Source organism: Protopterus annectens, chromosome 12.part0, assembly GCF_019279795.1.
Source record: "Protopterus annectens isolate FY-2018-M chromosome 12.part0, PAN1.0, whole genome shotgun sequence".
Classification (NCBI taxonomy): Eukaryota; Metazoa; Chordata; order Ceratodontiformes; family Protopteridae; genus Protopterus; species Protopterus annectens.
In genome coordinates, this window is record NC_056746.1 from 872,872,300 (window position 1) to 872,892,171 (window position 19,872).

At 41.0% G+C, this 19,872-nt stretch overlaps 1 protein-coding gene across 1 annotated transcript in view; it reads right to left on the reverse strand.

Annotated features, from left to right (window-relative positions):
- Positions 1–693: 693 nt before the first annotated feature.
- The window catches only part of SLC17A9 (solute carrier family 17 member 9), a 679,555-nt gene continuing 660,376 nt past the window's right edge, over positions 694–19,872 (reverse strand). The window contains exon 13 of the mRNA XM_044089907.1: positions 694–1,847. Within this exon, the coding sequence (XP_043945842.1) occupies positions 1,633–1,847 (215 nt within the window). The 3' untranslated portion in view covers positions 694–1,632. The remainder of the gene's footprint in view (positions 1,848–19,872) is intronic.

The following is a 19,872-nucleotide window of genomic DNA, read 5'->3' on the forward strand; positions in this document are numbered from 1 at the left end:
CAGTGAAACACTAAGAACAGCTGGTACTGCTGTCCATCCCCAAGCAGAGGCTACCGAGGTAACATACCATTCCATATAAGGTAGTATGTCATGACCCATTCATTATTATTCCTGACCCAAGGGCAGTGGAAAATGGATTAACAGAATGCTAAAACCATTCTGATGGCACAATGGTATAAGCAGCACTGTAATTAAGAAAAAAATAAAGTGACAGCACAACAAACATTTCTACCTTTCACTTTTAAAATAAGAAATGGAAGGTCAAAGTTGAAAAAACTTCAAACAGGTTATTTTGTGAAGGTCCAACCTAATTGGTCCTTAATTTTCTATTACATTCTTAGTCTCCCCTTGCATCACACTAGTAACTTTCAAAATTCTACTGATCAAATACCATCTGTTTTCAATAGGCATTTTCCCACTGTTTATCTTAGTGTAAAGTGCTCTGTAGCTCTAGACACCAGAAAATAATCCTGTAGGACTAAAATGCAACAAGGGAAGAGAAGGGAACACAAACACGGATGACAGAAATAAACAGTTGCAATCAATCAACATTCACAATGTTTGTCAGAAAGTTAATGTTAAGCATTTCAAAAGAAAAAAAATAATATGAAAGGGAACAAAGAAAGTGAAATCTGTAGGAAAACTGTACTGAATACCTTTAAAACAGTAATAAAAGTCTGACAGATAATTAAATGGAAAGGAATGAGGTATATATTGCATAAATACAGTACAATTTGATTACCAAATGATGACTTTGTCCATTTTTATTATTTTTTTAAGTTTCCTTTGTTGATGTGTCATCAACCATTCTCAGGCTCTTATCTCCGAAACAAGGACAAAGCCAGAAGTAGTCAGCGACAAAGGTCTCAAATCAGGGTCACTTCTGCTACGGACTTGAAAAGGTGACAGAGTAAGACAAGCTGAATTAATATGTGTTTTTCAGAAATAAAAGAACTCTAACCTTAATGGTTATTTTTTGATGAGAATTCACCACAATTTTGCAATCACCAATTTTAAGAGGGACAGACCAAAATTATGTGCCAAATGAAGGATAATTGGAGAGGTACGGATGTCAACATTCCTATTTCCAAATTGACTTACAAAATGCATTCTCATTTCCCCAAATTACCCTTATGAACTTTTTCTGAAACTGTCTTGTCATATGATGTGGTAACTAAACTACCACATACAAAATGAAACCGCTTCAGGAAAATTGTAAGTACATCAAACTGACTTACATCAGCATTTATAAAATTGGAACGTTAACAATAATGATGGTGAAAACGGTTGTTGGAATGAAATATGGATGGAATTGGCATTTCTGTTCACTGATTCTGGAATGAAGAGAATACTAAGGTAGTTTTTCCAGGTTTTTCAGCTGAATACAGAGAACTAGAGGACACATTCCGAATTAAATATAAACCCAGCTCTGATTTTTCTCTAGACTACAAAAACTGCTTACATAGCAATCCACTGTGCTGGACAGCAGTAAGTCACAAAGGTGAAAGCACAAAGGAAGCTATCCTAATGCTTTCTAACTGCGGCTTTCAAAAGTCCGAAGTGCTACGTGCCACTACAAGAAACGCAGAGGCAGTTTTACTTTGGAATGTTACACAGTGATTTGTCCACTTCCTAAAGACTAGGAAGTCCAGGTTTGAGGTTGCTTTGCTTATTCAAATCCCACTGCGTGACTTCTTCACTTGTGTCAATATCCACTCTCTTAGCATCACCAAACACCAAGAACATAAGAAGGCCAAAGGCATTGGCCAGCACGACGAGGTTGAAGACAGAAGCCCAAGATCCAGTGACATCAATCAAACAGCCAGAAAGATAAACTAAAAAAACACCTGCATGAGAAAAAGAAAATTAAGGATTTATTAAATAAATTGAAAAATTCAGTATATCAGTGAGATCATATTATGCTTGGGGAAAAAAAGTTCTAAAAGGACATCCATTTCCAAACAAAAAAGAGCTACGTATAAGTTTTTCTTTATAACACAGTTTTGAGAGACATGTTCACAGGAAGCACAATTAAACTTTCTTTTAGTGACATAATTCCTTTATCATTTCTGCTTTCTATGCATCATATCTAGCAATATAGCCTAATGGTTAAGGTAATGAGCAATGAATAAGATGCAGCTTGCACAGAAGTTTGAATCTAATAGCTTCTAACATAAGCAGCTATAAGTACAGCAGATCAAAGCACCTTGAAAATGGACAGATGAAGCACAACTTGAAGGATTGGTAAAGTTCCTCCTTGTCAGCTTCTACAAATGAAATGAATTGTACTCACCAAGTACAACAAAATACTTTTGCAAGTAGGGTTAAGGAGGACCAGTTTGTTTTCTCTGTGAAAATAGATCACGTTATGTCTACAGGATGTACAGACAGCCAAGTCACTGTGTCATCACTGCCATAGCACACTGACTGTAGACCTTGTGAGCACATTCTCAGTGCATTCCCCTCAATGATAACCAGTCGCGTATTTGAGTATGACTGTGCTTTGTGGCATCTAAAATATCCCATCAGCATACTTGCTGTGAATAAAAGCACTGAATTTGCAACACTGTTCAAACTCTTGGTCCGGCCTAAACTACACAAGTAACATTAAAATTATACCTCCATTGAAATCAGGCAATAGGACAAACATTTATATGATAAATCTTCTGTTATTACACAAATACATAACTTTACCTGCAAAACTGAACTGCTGACACTTTTAAACTGCTGTCTCATTTAGGTTTTAGAATGACGTCAAAAGATGGACTGTACCAGAAAGAACCTGTACTTACTGTATCAACTTATTAATGTAGGATACACTGAAACACTTCTATATAATTACTCCTTGCACTTACAAGCTAACTGTGTTAAGTGTGTAATTATTTTAAGTACATGTACTATAGAATATAATATATGTGAATCTTTGTTCTGATTTCATACTGCAGTGTTCAAATTTGTTGTAAATGTTTGTCTCTTCCATTTTGGCTTGGGTTGTCCACAAAGCAACTCGCTCATCTAATTAACAAATGTAAAATACACAAATAAATAAATGGATGCATAACAGCATGGTAACAAAAAGATTATGTCTGCAGCAAACAACAGACTGCACGGCAACCATGTTGAGGAACGCATCATAATGCTGCACTGTATTATTGCACACAGCTGCACAGGACACGGAGCACAGTTCTGTACACATTCCAAACACTAGCTGCCACTTCAACTTCTAATCACCATCATTCCCAGATTTACCAGCTACTTGAAAAAAAATAAAAATAAAAGTACGAAAGTTATGCATTTACAGTAACGCTGTATCTGTGTTGCTTTCATCTATCCATCTCAACATGTGGGTTAATGGATCCAAATGGATCGAAAGCCAACACTTTAGACTCTTCAGCTTTAAAGCACTGCCTCCTCTCCCACAATGCACTGCCCTTCCCAACTCTCCTTAGATCAAATATGCCCTACTTTATTCTAGGAAACAAAAGGAAGAAAACCCCAAGCATAAAAAGGCAAGGGCACTACAGCAATTGTCTCAAAATGTAGGCTTTGGGCCAGTCTGCACAGTCTGCTTGAAGCCACTCATAAAAGATGTCTATTTGCAAGGGGGAATGGAGGGAGGGATGGTTGAGACAGACAGAAGAAAACACCGAGCTAGCATTACAGTATGTACACAACTTTCGTATGCAGTGTTGTTTTTTCCATCCACCTCAACCTGTGGGAGAGAGTCCCCAGACAGTCAAACAAGGTTGGTACCAGGACAGAATATTCTGTAAATGGTGGAGTCAAAGGCTGATCCAGATCTGGACTGCATATCCTGTTTGTAACAACTTACAAAGGTAAGAGTGCTAGATGAAAGTAGCAGCTGCACAAATATCACCTAAAGAGGTCTGAGCAAATCATAAGCAGGATAAGTCCATCCCTTAGCAGGCCAGTTTCTACTAAACTTCGGAGGCTGCACCTGCAAGAAATCTTTAACAGTTTGCATAGACTTAGCCTTGTCCTCCATTTTCTTCAAAACTGCTTCTACAGGCGAACCAAACAACACATCAGACTGCAAGGGAGCATCCAAAATCCGTGTCTTAACATGCTCAGCTAAATTCTGATCTCTCAACCAGGCAAGAACAGAACCAGTGGCAGCCACCCTGGAGGAGGCCTGCACAGCATCAAAACCACATTGCAAGGAATGTTTACCCACCTGTTCAGACACATGAACTAAATCCTGCAACTCTTTGCACTCAATGCCTTCCGCCAGAGCATCCACCTTAGATTTCAACTGTGAAAGAAGATAATTCTGATATTTTAACATGTGAAACTGACAATTCATCATGGCTAAAGTGGAAGAAGTATACACTTTCTTTCCCCATCTATCCAAAGCCCTGGCCTCTTTATCAGGAGGGACAGGATTTTTAACAACTGAGGCCTTCACACCTTTAGGCCCCTGAGAGACAGTTTCCGGGTCTGCCCTAGGACTCTTAAAAAGATACTTATGTGCTTCAGGCACCCTATAATACCTATCCGGTTTAACTGGGGCAGGAGGCAAAGAATCAGGATTCAAGGAAGCCTCTGCAAAACATCTTCCACCACATTCAAAACAGGAGGTATAGCTAAAGGCCTATGCTGGGAATTCCCTAAACTAAGCCTTTTCCTGGAATCAGAGAAATGTTGACCTAGCCATTTAAAATGCTCCCTCATGGAGTGCAGAGTCTCTGAAAATGAAAAATCCTCAGGGGAAGCTGAAGGAGTAGAATCATCCACATCAGAATCAGAATAGGCAGTGCTCAAAACTCTCAAACTCAGGTTCCACCCTAGGCCTCTTATCAGGAGGGCCATAGAACCCTTATCATAGTAATCAAATCCTCTGCCATTTTAAGCATATGTTTCTTAGGCAAAGACCCTGAAGCACTAGGAGAAACCCCACTGAAGCAAAACTCGGCCTGCCCTCAAAGTAGCCTTGGAAACAGAAGGGGAGGCTCTGACCGAAGAACAGCCACCTGAGAAGCCCCTCAGCCTGGCCTACTTCCTGAGAGGATACATCCTGTAACAGTAAAGTCTCTCCCTGAGACTCCAAAGAAACACCTGCCCAAACACTAACCTGGCACAGTCTAACCTTCTTAAATCTAGCACAAGTATGGTAATCCCTATGAGGTATCTGTTTCCACAAGAAATACAGTTATTCACTTTTTCTGACATCCGGTTAAATACTGAGGCAAGAAAAGGACTACCCAATAGTTAGGACTGCAGCAATGTGGAATGAAGAACATCTTGGCTTGTTTATCTGATAGCTTCAGTTCTGTTCAAGTAAAATCTTAGCTGATGATGAACATCCAGGCAACAGAGCAAGTACTCCCCCTTGTTACTGTAGTTGAGAACAAAAACAGGTAAATGGATTGGTCAATTCAAATTCAACTCAGTGACCACTTTAGGAAGGAAGGAAGGAAGGATTATTTTGCAGAGAGACACTGTCCTTAGGAAAACAAGTTAAAGAGGAATGCAAGACAAGGCTTTTGAAATCCTTTTTGCAGAGGATATGGCTACTAAAAACAGAGTCCTCCAAGATTTAAGTTTCAAATCTATGGTAGCAGCTATTTCAATAGGGACGAAGCTTGCAGCAGTAAAGGCAAATCCCACAGAGGAACTGGATCGCTAACAGGGTTTCTAAGAAAAAAAGTACTTTTCAAGAAAGCTTTGGATAGCTTGAGGGATGCAACAAAGTATTATCCACACCTATTAAAATTTGATATGGCTACTGAATGAGACTGGAATGAAACAGATCTGCCAGAAAATCTAAGACTGCATCCAAAGAAGCGGAAAAATGGGTCCAACCATTTAGCCATGGCCTAAATGGAAAATCTTTTCCACTTGCTAGCATACATTTTCTACTCAAGGATTTCTTGGAGGAAGAAAGGATATAGACACCTCTCTTAAAAAGCTTGGGATCTCTGGCCATCATTGAAAATGGAGGGAACAAGCAGTCAACTTGAAGGATTTGAGATTTGGGTGAAGCTGATTAGAGGGATGTGATCTCTGGAATGGGGCTGTTCAAGACCTAAGGATTATGCAACAGATGAAGCCATAGACAGGAAAACCATACCTATCTTGGCAAAAGGGGGCTATGAGGGTCATGGTCATTCTGCAATGAGCTGCTTTCTGAATACATTTTATTATCAAAAGAGTAGAGGGATATGTGTAGAGGAGACTGGGGGGCCAAGCATGGAGAGTGCCCCTTGGTGGCTGTCACTCTAGAGGGATCAGGGCAAAGAAGCTGCTGCCCTTAATGTTGGAGGTTTATGCAAAGAGGTTACAGTAGGGTTGCCCCCCAGCAGCTGAATATTCATGATACTATCACTGGGATGAGGGATCTCTCATAAGGCACTAGAATGCTGTTGCTCAAGTTCTCTGCTAGTTTACTGAATTTCACCAGGATGTGCATTTCAGTTAGAAAGCATTGTGAGGACATCACCCACTGCCACACTCTCATGGTCTCTCAACAAGGGATATGATGGGGACCCCCCCACCCCGCTTGTCTATGTACCAAACCACTGCCATGCTGTCGGTATGAATGGGTACCACATTCTTGGTGAAAAGGTACAGTAGGACTGCTCTCATCTCCATAACACTGTTGTGAAGATGAGCCCCTCACTGGGACTGGGTCTTGGGCTGTCTTTCCTTCGAAATGCCCCCAAACCACCCCACCCCACCCCAGGAGGGAGGTGTTTATGGCAACCATGGCATGAGGTTGAGGGAAAATAAAAGGATGATCTGACAGAATCTGATGAGACTCAGGCCTCCAGGCAATGTCAATGTGGCATATGTCATTAAGAAGAATGGGAAATTCACATGAAGATAAGAAATTGACCACTCAACATACAAGGTCCAGTGAAGAACCCTCATGTAGAATATGGCCAACAGCACAAGAGAAATAGCCACAGCCATCAAGCTAAGGTGCCAAAGAACTATGTAAGATGACAGTCTCTAAGAGTTTAGAACCTAACTGGCTTGAATCCACATGGAGGCAAGTCTGGAGGTATCCAGATGGTATCCATTGAACTCCCGGGCTTATACTGGTTCATGACTGGTGTGGCCATAGTTTACTATGATGGCCAAGGACAGGAAGAACTGAAGCAGGCAATCCCTGGCATGGATTAAAGAAACATTTGAAGCTGCTGTAAGGAGACAGCCATCTAGATAAGGAAAGACCTAGAATCCTGCAGCCTGAGCCAGGCTCCCAGCACTGTCCATACACTTGAACACTTGGGGGGGGGGTGGCTGTGGTAATCCCAGTGGACAGCACTAGAAGCTGATAATGACTGGTACCCAGTCGCAAGTGCAGAAACCTCCTGGAATGCTGTGCTACCTTTATGTTGTATTAAGCATCTTTGAGGTCCACCAAATACATCCAGTCAATCTTCCTCAAGAGAGGAAGAATGGACTGCATCATCACTATCCAGAATTTGGCCTGTTTCATACAATAGATCTTAGCTTGATGAGATCCAGAATGAGCCTGATGTCCTTTTTTTTCACCGGCACTAAAAAAAATCTTGAGTAGATTCTGAATCCTTTTTAGTTTAGTGGGATCTCTGGATGACTCAGTTCAAGAGCAAATTTTGGATCTCCCTGTTGCTTTCCTTCACTGTCAGGGTGGGGTGTTAAGAAGGGATCTTTAACTTACGCCTGTAAATAAATAAATAAATAAATGTTTGGAGTGAACAGAAAGATGATGGAGTAACCTCTGGAAATGACCAGCAACACCCAAGAATCCAAAGTGATGGTCTCCCAAGCTTCTGGGTGGCTAGCCAAGCTCCCCCTGACTGCCTACAGTGCAGCAGCCAGGCAACTGTTTAGGAATGCTGGAAATGGTTACCAGAGAAAGGTTCTCAGAAGCCCTGATTCTGCAGACCACCTTTGCCTCTGGGGTAGGGTAACAGCCATTAAAGCTTCCTCTCACCCTGTGTCTGCATCACCTGGAGTGTCCTGGAAAAACTGTTGTGATTTACAAAAAAGAGCTGTCCCCCCATTCATGAAAAAGGTCCTTTTTTTCAGGTTTGAGAAAGAACCCCTATGGCCATCTTTTTCACCCCTGGGCAATGAATCTTTTACTTTAGAACCATAGTGGCTTCATTAAATAGGGCATTTAAAAAGGACACCTTGGAGCAGTTAGCAAAGTTACATAAAATCATCCAGGTGTGCCAGTGCACAATAATGCTGATGCCTCCTATATGATCCATACCATCTTCTGCAGCATTTGAAAGAAGCCTCATGGAAACATTTTAGATGGATATCATGGGCAACTGAGTCTCCAATGACTTTTGGGCCTCTGAAGGCTATTGTGCTGTCATCATCTCTGGAGTCTAGTCAAGTGAGCCGATTAATTTAGCACATAAACAGCAAATGTGGCTGATGGATAAACATACTTCTTGAAATGGTCCAGTGTCCATGACTCTCTATTTGGGGAGTGGACCTTAGAACTCTTCTCGGGGATCTACTTCTTGATGGCTGCAGCAATCATAATGGCATACACCACTGGATACCTACTTCAAAAAGCCTATCCTTGGGAAGAAGTAATAACTTGTCCAGTTTCCAAAGATTTCACTCCACCACTTTGGGTTCTCTCCAGTCTTTCCAAGACACCAAAACTGATAATGGCAATCAGAGGGTGGACCATCACGATGTGGATGAGCCCATGACAAAGGCCTGTAGAAAAACCTACTACTGTGGGAAAGGGACTTTGGAGGTCCAATCCCCCCATGTTGTCTCATCAATTCTAGTAAGTTGCCAAAAGAGGCTTCTTTACAGAGGGTTATGGGGACCCTTCCCTTTCATAGAGGTCAGAAGCCTTGGTGTGGTGAGAGACTCTTCAGGGGTGTCATGTGTGACTCAAGGGGAAGAGAAGCCAGCGGGGACATTGAAGAAGCATGGGTGTCCCTTACATGGAGCTGCTCAAAGTCTAATGGTATATGCTGTCCTGCAGCTAACTGCTACAAAATCAATGTGCTAGGTAGATGAGAAGATGGGATGTAACAGAAACTCCAGCCTACCACACTGAAAGCTGATGTAGAGGCCAGATGGCTGGTAACAACACCAGTGCAATCCAGAAAGAGAGGGGACGGTGCCCAACCCGGACCATGTTTGATCTGACATCTACTAAGGCAGAGATGCCCAAGGTAAGAGATTGCTTCAAAAGTCTAAGAGTCAACCCGGACCCCATGTTCTTGGCCCCAAAGCCATGGCTCTGAGATGCACTTGGCTCTGAAGGAAGTAGAAGCACATAAATGTAAGAGCTGCTGCTTTAAGCAGCCAAGCAGTTGGCACAAACAAAGAGGATGGATAGGGGACAGTCAAAGCCATACACCTTCACAATCAAGGACAGTCCAGAAAAGGAACTGTCAGAGTAGGAGCCAAAGGCAGAGCAAACCTCTACCCTTGGAACAGAGGGTGATGAGATGATCCCGAGATTCATCTGAACCTTAAGAAGTTGGGCATAAGTTGCTCCAAATCAGAATCTTTGACACTCCTGGTAGACTTGGCAGAACTAGACAATGCCATCAGATGGCTTGAAAGGTTTGGGAAGAGAAAAGGTTGCCTCCTGGATCCAAACAGGTGATGGCCAGATCCGAGTAAGAGGTGGTTCCAGTGAAACTTTGGAGCAGAGTTGCTGGAATGGAGGAGGACCGAAGCGTAAAAGAGGCAGGAACCACTGCCAGAAAGGCACTTGGGATGCTTAAAGTGGGAGAGCCCAATGATGCTTAGCCTGGAGCCGTAACAGTAGGCACATCTGTTGGAACCAGAGGAGCCAAAGATCTTTGCATCTTCTGATATGGTTGACCCTCAAGAGAGAATGATGAATGTTTGCAGTCCTCTCTCTCTCTAACTCATATGATTTCTCTCTTTTTCTTCCTCTTTCGCCTTCTCATGCCTCCTTTTCACTGACTTATTGAAAGGAGGGGGAGATGAAAGAAGGTAGAAGAAGATGGCAGTAACAATCTCTTAAAGAACTTAACCCATCAACCTTTGGGCCTAAAGGCAGAGCAAGTCTAGCAGTCTCTAGATCAGACACACTTAAACAATATACACATTTATCATGCAAGTCTTGGGGAGGAGGGCATTTGTGCCCACAACCCATGCACTTCTTAAAGCCAGAAGCCAATTTATCCTCACTGGAAAGGACAAAAAAATTACCCAAGAACAAAACATACAACAATTGTATACAGCAGAGGCTTCAAAAAATTAGATTAACAGAAATAAAGAACAAACAAAGATTTTTTTTATATAACAAAAAGAAGAAAAGGTGGGAGAGAAAAATAATGGTGAAAACCTACACCCAAAGCAAATCACTCAAGAAACAGACTAACAGAACCAACAATGATCAATAATGCCTTCCAGACGGAAAAAGGAAAAAAAGAGAGGAGACTAGAGAGAAAAATGCCAAAAACTACTTATTGCCAAAGAGGTTAGGAGATTGCATGTGAAGGCTGAAGCAGCAAATGAGATCTGAGGATAGTCAGGGAGAGCAGTGCATTATGGGAGAGGAGGGAGAGCTTCAGAGGTGACAGTCTAAAATCCTGTGTTTGGATCCAGTTATATCCAATAACCCTCAGGTTAAAAAGTAAAGAAAAGACAACACTGGGTCTATTTTTTTAACTGAACTAATAAGCATACATCCGTTTGAGAAACATTCCTCCCAAAATGCAGCATTTTATAAAAAATGTACTACTGATACAATACTGATCCTTAATCACACAGGAATGGAATACTCTAACTCTGCACACTACTTCTGCTGTGCCTGCTTTCACGAGGCAAACAATTCAATAGACATTCAGACAAGAACCAAAAAACAATTCAGCTCTGCCACATCATTTTTAACAATGGAACCTGAGAAAAAACAGAGGTGTCATTTCAGCAACTTCGGAAACACAGGCTTTTCACAGATGAAGCAGTAAAGTGCTGTCTAGCAGGTAAATGGTAATTCATTTTATGATTTGTGATTTTTCCAGTCCAGGAATGTGGGCTTATCCCAGCAATCAAAGGGTGTAAGGCAGAGAACCAGTTCTAGAGGAGATGCCAATCCTTAGCAGGCAAATTGATATAACTTTTTCAAAAGCTATAAAACTTGATCAGCTGCTTTTATAAATCAACTACTTTTTTCACTTGCATACTACTTCACTGTGTATATATTCTGACTTCCCACGGAAAATGCAGTTGCATCAGGAATTCACCACAATTATCAGACAACTGGTACCATTCCTGTCTCTTCATTAATTGGTAACATATGGGCACTGACCCTGCATTTGTAATGTACAAAATTCCACATTTCTCTATCAACATACAGATCCTCTTTTCTAGCTTCTAAACTCCTTGTTCGAGAGATTGTTTACTGCTGCTAGTAGTGACTGCTGCAGGGATGGGGTTCTAACTCTCAAAATCATGTCTCTAAGCTATTTATTTATTTGATAACTGGGTAGGTGGACTGGTTGAGGGACTTTTTTCAGCTATGACCCAGGCTGATAGGGCAAGGATCAAGATATTCACAGTTTCCATCATATTAGACAGTATACAAAATGCCATTTGACAACAAGTAACAGATCAAAAACAAGCATCTACATATTTACAGTTTCTGTCACCTTACATGTACAAAATGCCATTTGAAAATACACACAGATATCAGGATGCATGACATTTGCAAACAACTCTGCATAATTATAACGTGTCAGAGATTAGTTACAGTATGTACATAAGAAGGTTGTACAGAATGTCATTTGAGTGCCATGCAAATGTAAAAGTCAGGACAAAAACATCGGAATACAAGGAAGATGACGACATCAGGAAACAAAAACACTTTTTTTTTTTTAACCAGGGAGCTCTTTATTCTGCCAACTTACCAAATTACAAATGATGTAATAAGATAATTTCAACAACTGAGTAAGAAAGAAAATCAATTCGCTAATGATTATAACTTCTCAGTCTCAAAAAAATAATAGTATGTGTGTTATAGCATTTAAGCATTGACCACACCACAGTCACGTCACATAATAAATATAAGACAATATACACATAATGTAATTTCAACATTTACATTAGCTTCAATGCTATGAATAAAAAATGGCTTTATCAATGAGAAACAGACGCACGTTCCAAGAGTCTGACCAAAACTTCATATCCAGATGCTTATTGAACCAGGATTTTAGTTTATAACTTGAAAGTCCTGAGACCAGTCTTCTGGTATTTTCCTCCAATGTTGAAAAATAATGAATTATGATTGCAGAGATTACACTCCTGATCCAGAAAAATGCTGCGATAGGAAAAGAATAACTGAGGTGAACATGCATAATAATTAGATGCAGATTCCATCTGATTGTCCTATAGATGGTTTCCACTGTACAATCCCAAATATTAGAAATTTGGGGACAAGCTGAGATCATATGACAGTAACTGCTCTCCTCCTTCAGACCCTGCCAGTGTTTCCCATCCTCTGGATGACTATTTTATGCAGCTGTACAGGGGTGACTTTCCAGTTGTAAATGAGTTTGGTTAATGAGAAGCTAGTAACAGCAGGAATTCTAATGTCATGCAAACAAACTAGGTATTGGTACCGGTTGTCCTGAGAAGTGCTAGCTTGGAGGATATTCTCCCATCTCGGTCTAAGTCCTGCAGTAACAGTGTCTGGCTCATCCAACTCTGTAATGTACACAGATTTTAATTTGATGCTGTGTTCTTTGAACAACATATACTGTCAAGACAATTTACAACTGCGCAGTGAACATGAATAATATCTGAAAACTGAATAAAAGCCTGGAAAAACCACCACGATGAGAATTACTTCCTCCTTTAATAGAGACAAACAGGTAAATGAATAAACTCCAAGAGCTCTAGTAAAAGATGAGCGCTTTCAGCTCTTCAGCCTTCATCAGATCTAAAAATGAGCTCCATTCACTAGTTTAAAAACATAGTCCCATCTAATCAGATGTTTATCATTTAGTGACATCATACTGAGTAGGTGTAACACACTTTTTAACACCTTAAAGCTATAGCTCTAGCTGCAAAAACCAGGCCTTCCTAACATTAAAATAAAGTCATGAAGAAAACTTTCAGAAAATTTTGAAGCGTCTGTTTTTAAGCAGAGGCTTCAGTGGTACTAAATTGTTTATACCTGGATGCCTGTCGGCTCTAAGATTTATTATCCACTCAGTTTCTCGTATTTCTGTAAGATTTTTAAGGTCACCTCCACGAAAATTGGGAACAATGTAATCCAAGACCATCCAGCTAGAGCTATAGCTTTAAGATGTTAAAAAGTGTGTTACACCTAACTCAGTATGATGTCACTAAATGACAAACGTCTGATTGAATGGGACTATGTTTTTAAACTAGTGAATAGAGCTCATTTTTAGATCTGATGAAGGCTGAAGAGCCGAAAGCGCTAATCTTTTACTAGAGCTCTTGGATTTTATTCGTTTATCTGTTTATTTGTCTCTATTAAAGGAGGAAGTGATTCTCATCATGGTGGTTTTCCCAGGCTTTTATTCAGTCTTCACATTTTATCCAAGGACTGCCTTTAGCCGTTATAGGGTGCTTTGTTTTATTAACATGAATAATATCCCTAATTTTTAAGTGTTGCTACCATCAAATATTCAATCGAAGAATTTGGTCTTTATTTCTGTTACTGACAGGAGTTGCAACTCTTAAGTCTATCACATCTTTTAAGGATAAAAGTATCAGCCTTTATCCAGTCATGTCACCACAATGGTTTACCCCCAATTTTTATTAATTTATTACCCTCACTAACAATAGTTGATGGAGAGAATAATCCTCTTGTGTAACTTATCCTGTGACCTGGCATGGTCCTATTTATCTATTCCTCCTGGGTCCCAGACCATATAAGGAGGGTGTTTTAGCTTTTAGGGGAGTAGGGTGGCACAGTAGTTAGCTTTGTCTCTTCACAACAAGAGATTTTCCTGTTCAATTGTGAGCTGTGGTGCCTTCTGTGTGGAGTCTGCATATCCTCCCTGCATTTGCATGCATTTCCTCCGGTTGCTCCTGTTTCCTCCCACATTCCTAAGACACTTCTGGAGTGTTTCTCCCTGGGCCTTCACTAAAACAGGACTCTGTCCCAGTTGGACTTTCCCTGTAAACAAATGTTAAAGAAATAAAATTTAACAGTGCTTCAGGTGTAACCCATATTGGAGGTAGGGGTGTCCCTAACAGAACAAGCTGATTAAAGCAACCCTGTAGGCATTAAAAACTGGGGAAACCAAAGCCTCCATTTCCTTTCAACAGGGATAACTTCTTCCTTTTAATACAAGGCATTTACCCTCCAAAACAAAGTTACTCACCCATTTCTGCACAGTTTTAATAACTTTTGAGAAGGTTATTTGGGGTAGATGTCATAATAATACAAAAAGAAAACGACCTCAGGAAGGATGAACATTTTGATGTCTTGCAATTTTTGCAAAAAGGGAAGTTTTAGTTTTTCTCTTTGATGTGCAGGTTTTACTTGCATCACCTGCAGATGTGTTTTTGAATTGATATCCACTAAATTCTCAGTCTTATCCCTCTAATTCCTAAATACATACTCTCCGTTATAACTGCCTGTATGTTGCAACACAATTTTCAAAGGGGAGAGAAGGATGGATTTGTTCTGGTTTAAAGTGCAACTCTGAATTTTGGGCAATTTCTTATCACGTCTATAGGATTGGTCTACTGTTTAGCTCAGGCTTCTTAATCCATAATGCACAATCATCTGCATAACAAATTGAAAAATAACTAAATGATTTGTATAATGAGATTCAACACTGTGAATGTTTACTGACCATGATCTAACCAGTTGTTATAAGCTACTATAATAAATAGTAATGTTAATAGCAAGTATCCTTGTCTGGTGCAGCAATTGAGGTCAACCTTTTGAGACAGGGTTTGATTTGAGTACATTTTTGCCAATTGATTTGTGTACATGTTTTTACATGCGTATAAATTCCTGTGGACATTCTGTCATCTTCATACTCATTCAAATGAAGTTCCACTGTATGTAGTCATATGTCTTACTGAAGTGTAACAGTTCTGTAATGACTGAAGATGAGACAACCATATGGAACTTGTAATACAGAAATAGGTCTACAATTACTGAGGTCTCAAGGATTTCTGTTGGGTTTAATGAGCATTATGAACTTGAGCCTTGCTAACTCTGTAGGAAATCCCTGTGCTCGATTCAAATCTAGTAGTGGGGCTATCAATTTGGATATGAACTGCTTATAAAAGCCTACCTCATATGACTCCATTTAGGCCTGCAGCTTTCCCTCCATTAAGATCTATAATGGCTGTGTTCACTTCCACGGGGGATATTATTTTTTAAGCATATCTCTATCTTTCTCTGACATTTGTGCCATATTTAGAGAAGAGATGATGTGGTATTTCAGATTCTCCAAGTGTAGTCCATGTATTTGCTATTGCCTGATAATTTTTTTGGAAGACAGCATTAATTTCGCTTTATTTAACCTTTAAGGTTATACACCCCATTTAAATCTTGCATTGCACAAGTTCAAAGTCCCCTAATTCTTTCTTCACATCTTTTGGTGAGAAGTTTTTGTGAATTATATAATTTCACCCAAAAGAATAACTTAACTATTAATGGCAATTTCCTGAAATGCTCTATGCCCAGATGTTTTTCTAGCACCTTAATTTCCTCATGTAAACCATTCTTTTCACTTTCTTTCCTTCTAAGCAAGGACGACTTCTGAGTTATTTTCTGGGTCAGCTCTTCCAGTGCTCATATTTTCTGTGCACCTTTTTTTCTTGAATGACTGAATTTGCTTCCTACACGCTACCTTGAAATATTCCCATTTAATATCCCAGTCATTGTCCTTCAACCCGTTATCTTTCCACAGACTCCAATTCCCCGGGCAAGTAACAAGTGTGTGGTTCTTGCAAAGCAGATTGTCCAATTTTCATGGTAAAATTGGGAGCTGTATTGTTTTTTGTCTACCTTAAGTCTTACCACAGCATGGGCCATGACAGGAGCACTAAACAACTCAATTTCTTTGACCAGTTGAGAAACGTCTTTACTTATAAACCACATATCCAATCAACTAGATTCTTCCTCTAAAGGCCCAAAAAGAACAAAGTCTATTTAGTGGGTGATGTGTTCACCAGATAGCTATAAGGTTAAACACTATCATCATAGAATGCAGCTCCTTAATCATTTGTGGTAATCTATTTCTTCCTTATGGAATCCTATTGATGTCTAGGTCCATTACTGCATTTAAGTCACCACCTAGCAAAATTAAGTATATGTTTATTACTATCTGCATTACAGCCTGAATCGATTCTTTAACAAAGTTTGCATCAGTCTTTGATCCATAAAAGTTAGTAACAATAATCCACCCATGTGTAGTACTGAGTTTAAAAACCTAACAGTCTGCCCTGCAACTGCAAGTCATGCCCCTGTAGAACTACAAAGTACAGTTGTGTACACTTACCATAAATGTAGATACTCGAGTGTATTCACTGTTGCAGTCATCACATTTGGGTTATCTGCTTGCAGTAGCCCTCAGACGGCCTGATTATCAAAGTCTTGGGTCCTGCGTCGGTTGCGGTCTCATCTTCCATGACTTCAGGTAGTCAGGTGTATAAAGCATGCAGCCAATGCAATTACATCAGTTTTTCTTGCCCCAGATATCAGGTGCCCCCATAATGGGAAGCAATTATATATACAAGGTTACACCTCCAACAAAAAAGCAAATACACCAAAAAGCTTTAAGTATAGTAAGCAAGAATAGAGGTATAGCCAACAGACGTCAGGGGGCTGGAGGGAGAGTAACAAGGACTGCAACAATGAATACACTCGAACATCTACATTTATGGTAAGTGTACACAACTGTACTATGTTCTTCGTGATTCACTGTTGCAGTCATCACATTTGGGTAGATTCCCAAAGCGAAAGATGGGAGGAGGAAATTAGATAGCATTAGGACCAGCTATAAGGCCCTGCAAGACTGCAGTGGCAAAAACAGCTCTGGATTTAGAGAAAATTGGCAAATGGTAATGCTTGGTGAAGGTATGTACAGAACTCCAGGTAACGGCTTCTAGGATGTCCCTGGTAGGGATATCTCTGAGAAAGGCTGCAGAAGTAGATGCAGCCCTGGTTGAATGTGGTCGTATCCCCTGTGGGGTAGGTTTTCCATGGTGCTTATAGCAGAAATGAATGCAATGGCCTATCCATTTGGACATGGTTTGCTTTGAAATGGCCTTCCCCTCTGCCCCTGCAGCAAATGCAACCAGCAGTTGTTCACATTTCCTGAGAGGTTTAGTCCTGTCCAAATAAAATCTAAGTTGTCTGTGCACATCTAAGGAGTGCAGTATTCGCTCCCCTTTGTTCTGTGGATTAGGAAAGAAGGTTGGCAAATAAATGGACTGATTAAGGGCCACACTGGATACCACCTTGGGCATGAAGGAGGGATTGGTCCTGAGGGACACCCTGTCCACATGAAAAATGATGAAAGGCTCCACTGCCATGACGGCCTGCAATTCAGATACCCTTCTTGCTAAAGTGATGGCTAAAAGGAAGGCTGTTGTCCAAAAAAAGAATTTCAACTCTGCATTTGCAGCTGGCTCCAAAGAAGGTAGAGTGAGGAGTTTTTCCAATACAAAGTTAAGGTCCCAGGCTGGAGTAGGGGCTCTCCTGGGTGGTCAAGTTTTTGGCCCCTCTGAGGAACTGCTTCAGCAGTGGATGAGAGAAGAGAGGTGGTTCTGTGTTGTAATGAGCTGAAATGGCTGAGGCATGAATTTTGATGGAGGAAAAGGAAAGGCCCTTGTGAAGCATCTCAGTTAAGTATTGAACAATATGAGTTAAATTGGGTGCTGCTGTGCCTATCCCGAGTTTGGTTCCAGGAACAGAATCTTTTCCATTTCTTAGCACAGGATTTTCTAGTACTAGGCCTCCTTGCCTCCAGATGACATCCAACACTTGCTTACTGAGGGTTGGTAACTGAGAGCTCAGGTAATTAGCCAGGCTGCTAGGTTCAGGGTTTGAAGCTGTGGGTGCAGAATCTGGCCCACCTGCTGGGACAGCAGGGCAGGGGTCTGAGGCAGATGCCATGGTGGCAGCAGTGACACACTTCGCAAAAGGAGGTGCCAGTGTTGGTGTGGCCAGTCTGGTGCAATTAGTATCGTCCTTGGTTTGTCCTGTTTGATCTTTAGTAGTACCTTGGAGAGGAGAGGGAGAAAGGCATAAACTGATAGTTTTTTTCCAGGTGAAGGACAAGGCATCCACTTTCCAAGCTTGTTTGTGGGGAGTCCTTGTGCAGAATTTTTCCAATTGGTAGTTCTGGGGGGAGGCAAACCGGTCTATATCTGGGCTCCCCCATTTGTTTTTCAACATGCTGAATATCTTTGGTTCCAGTTTCCACTCGTGTGGGTCCATGAGATTTCTGCTTAGTTCATCTGCCAGTGGATTTAGCTTTCCTGGCAGGAAATGAGCCTGTAGATGCACTTGGTAGCTCAAGGCTGTGTTCCACAGAGCCATGGCTAGTCTGCAGAGAGGGTATGAGTGATGTTTATGTACCACATATTGGTGTTGTCCGTCTTTACCATTAATTGTCCTGGAAGAATGTGGTCCTTGAAGGATGTCAGGAGCATTCTGTACAGCTAACATTTCTTTCTGATTGATATGCAGGTGCATTTACTTAGGTTCAATTTGCCCTGAATGCACTTCCCTGCCAAGTGAGCCCCCCATGCATAGTCTGAAGCATCTGTTGTTAGGGTTTGGGCGGCAGGGGGTAGAGTGAATGGCAGTCCCTTGTTTTGGTGGCAGGCCTCTGCCCACCAAAGGAACTCTATCTGTAGACAAGGTATGACAGGAATCATTGCTTCTAGATTCTGAGAATGTTGACACCATAGGCTTTTTAGATACCACTGTAGTTTCCTCATATGCAGTCTTGCATATGGAATTAGGAGAATACAGGAGGCCATGAACCCCAGGGCTTGTAGTATTTTCCTTGCAGATAGCTGGATCTTTGTAGCCAGTAGTTTGAAGTAGACTGTCAAATTAACTTGTTTCTCTGGCATGAGGAAAGCCATCTGGGAAATTGTGTTCAAGCTTGCTCCCAGGAATACAATTTGTTGGTAGGGTACAAAATGTGATCTCTTTTCGTTTATGGTGTACCCCTGAGAAGTTAGCAATTTCTGCACAAACGCCAGATGATTCAATAGTATGTCCTGGCTTTCTGCCTGAATTAGACAATCGTCCAGGTATGGATATAGTTGGATATTTCTTTGCCTGCAAAATGCAATGACTGGAGCTAGGCACTTTGTGAATACCCTGGGTGCAGTAGATAAGCCAAAGGGCAATGCAGAGAACTGACAGTGCGTGTAGCCTGCTTTGAAGCATAGGTATCTTCTGCAAGACTCCCTGATTGGGATGTGCAGGTAGGCTTCCTTTAAATCCAGTACTGACAACCAGGCATCCTTGTCTAGCATAGGAAGCAGCTGGTGAAGAGTTAGAATCTTGAATTTTGGGATCACCAAAAATGTGTTTAGGATAGAGAGGTCCAGGATAGGATGCCAGGAGTTGTCTTTTCTGTGCACCAGGAAACGTCTCGAGTAGAAACCTTGTCCCCTTTCCTCTTCTGGAACAGGTTGAATAGCCCTGATGCTTAAGAGAGAGAATTTGCTTTTGATCCTCTGGCCACTGATTTGGAGGTAGATCTGGCCAACCGTTTGGTGTTGTTAAGAAGTGGAAGTGGAATCTTTATCCTTGGAAAACTAAATTCAAAACCCATTTGTCCTGGGTAATGAGTTTCCAATTTTTTGCCTGCATGGCAATCTTTCCCCCTACAGGAACAGTCAGTTGTGCAGGGCTTAGAAGATTTAAAGTTAAGTCATTGAGAC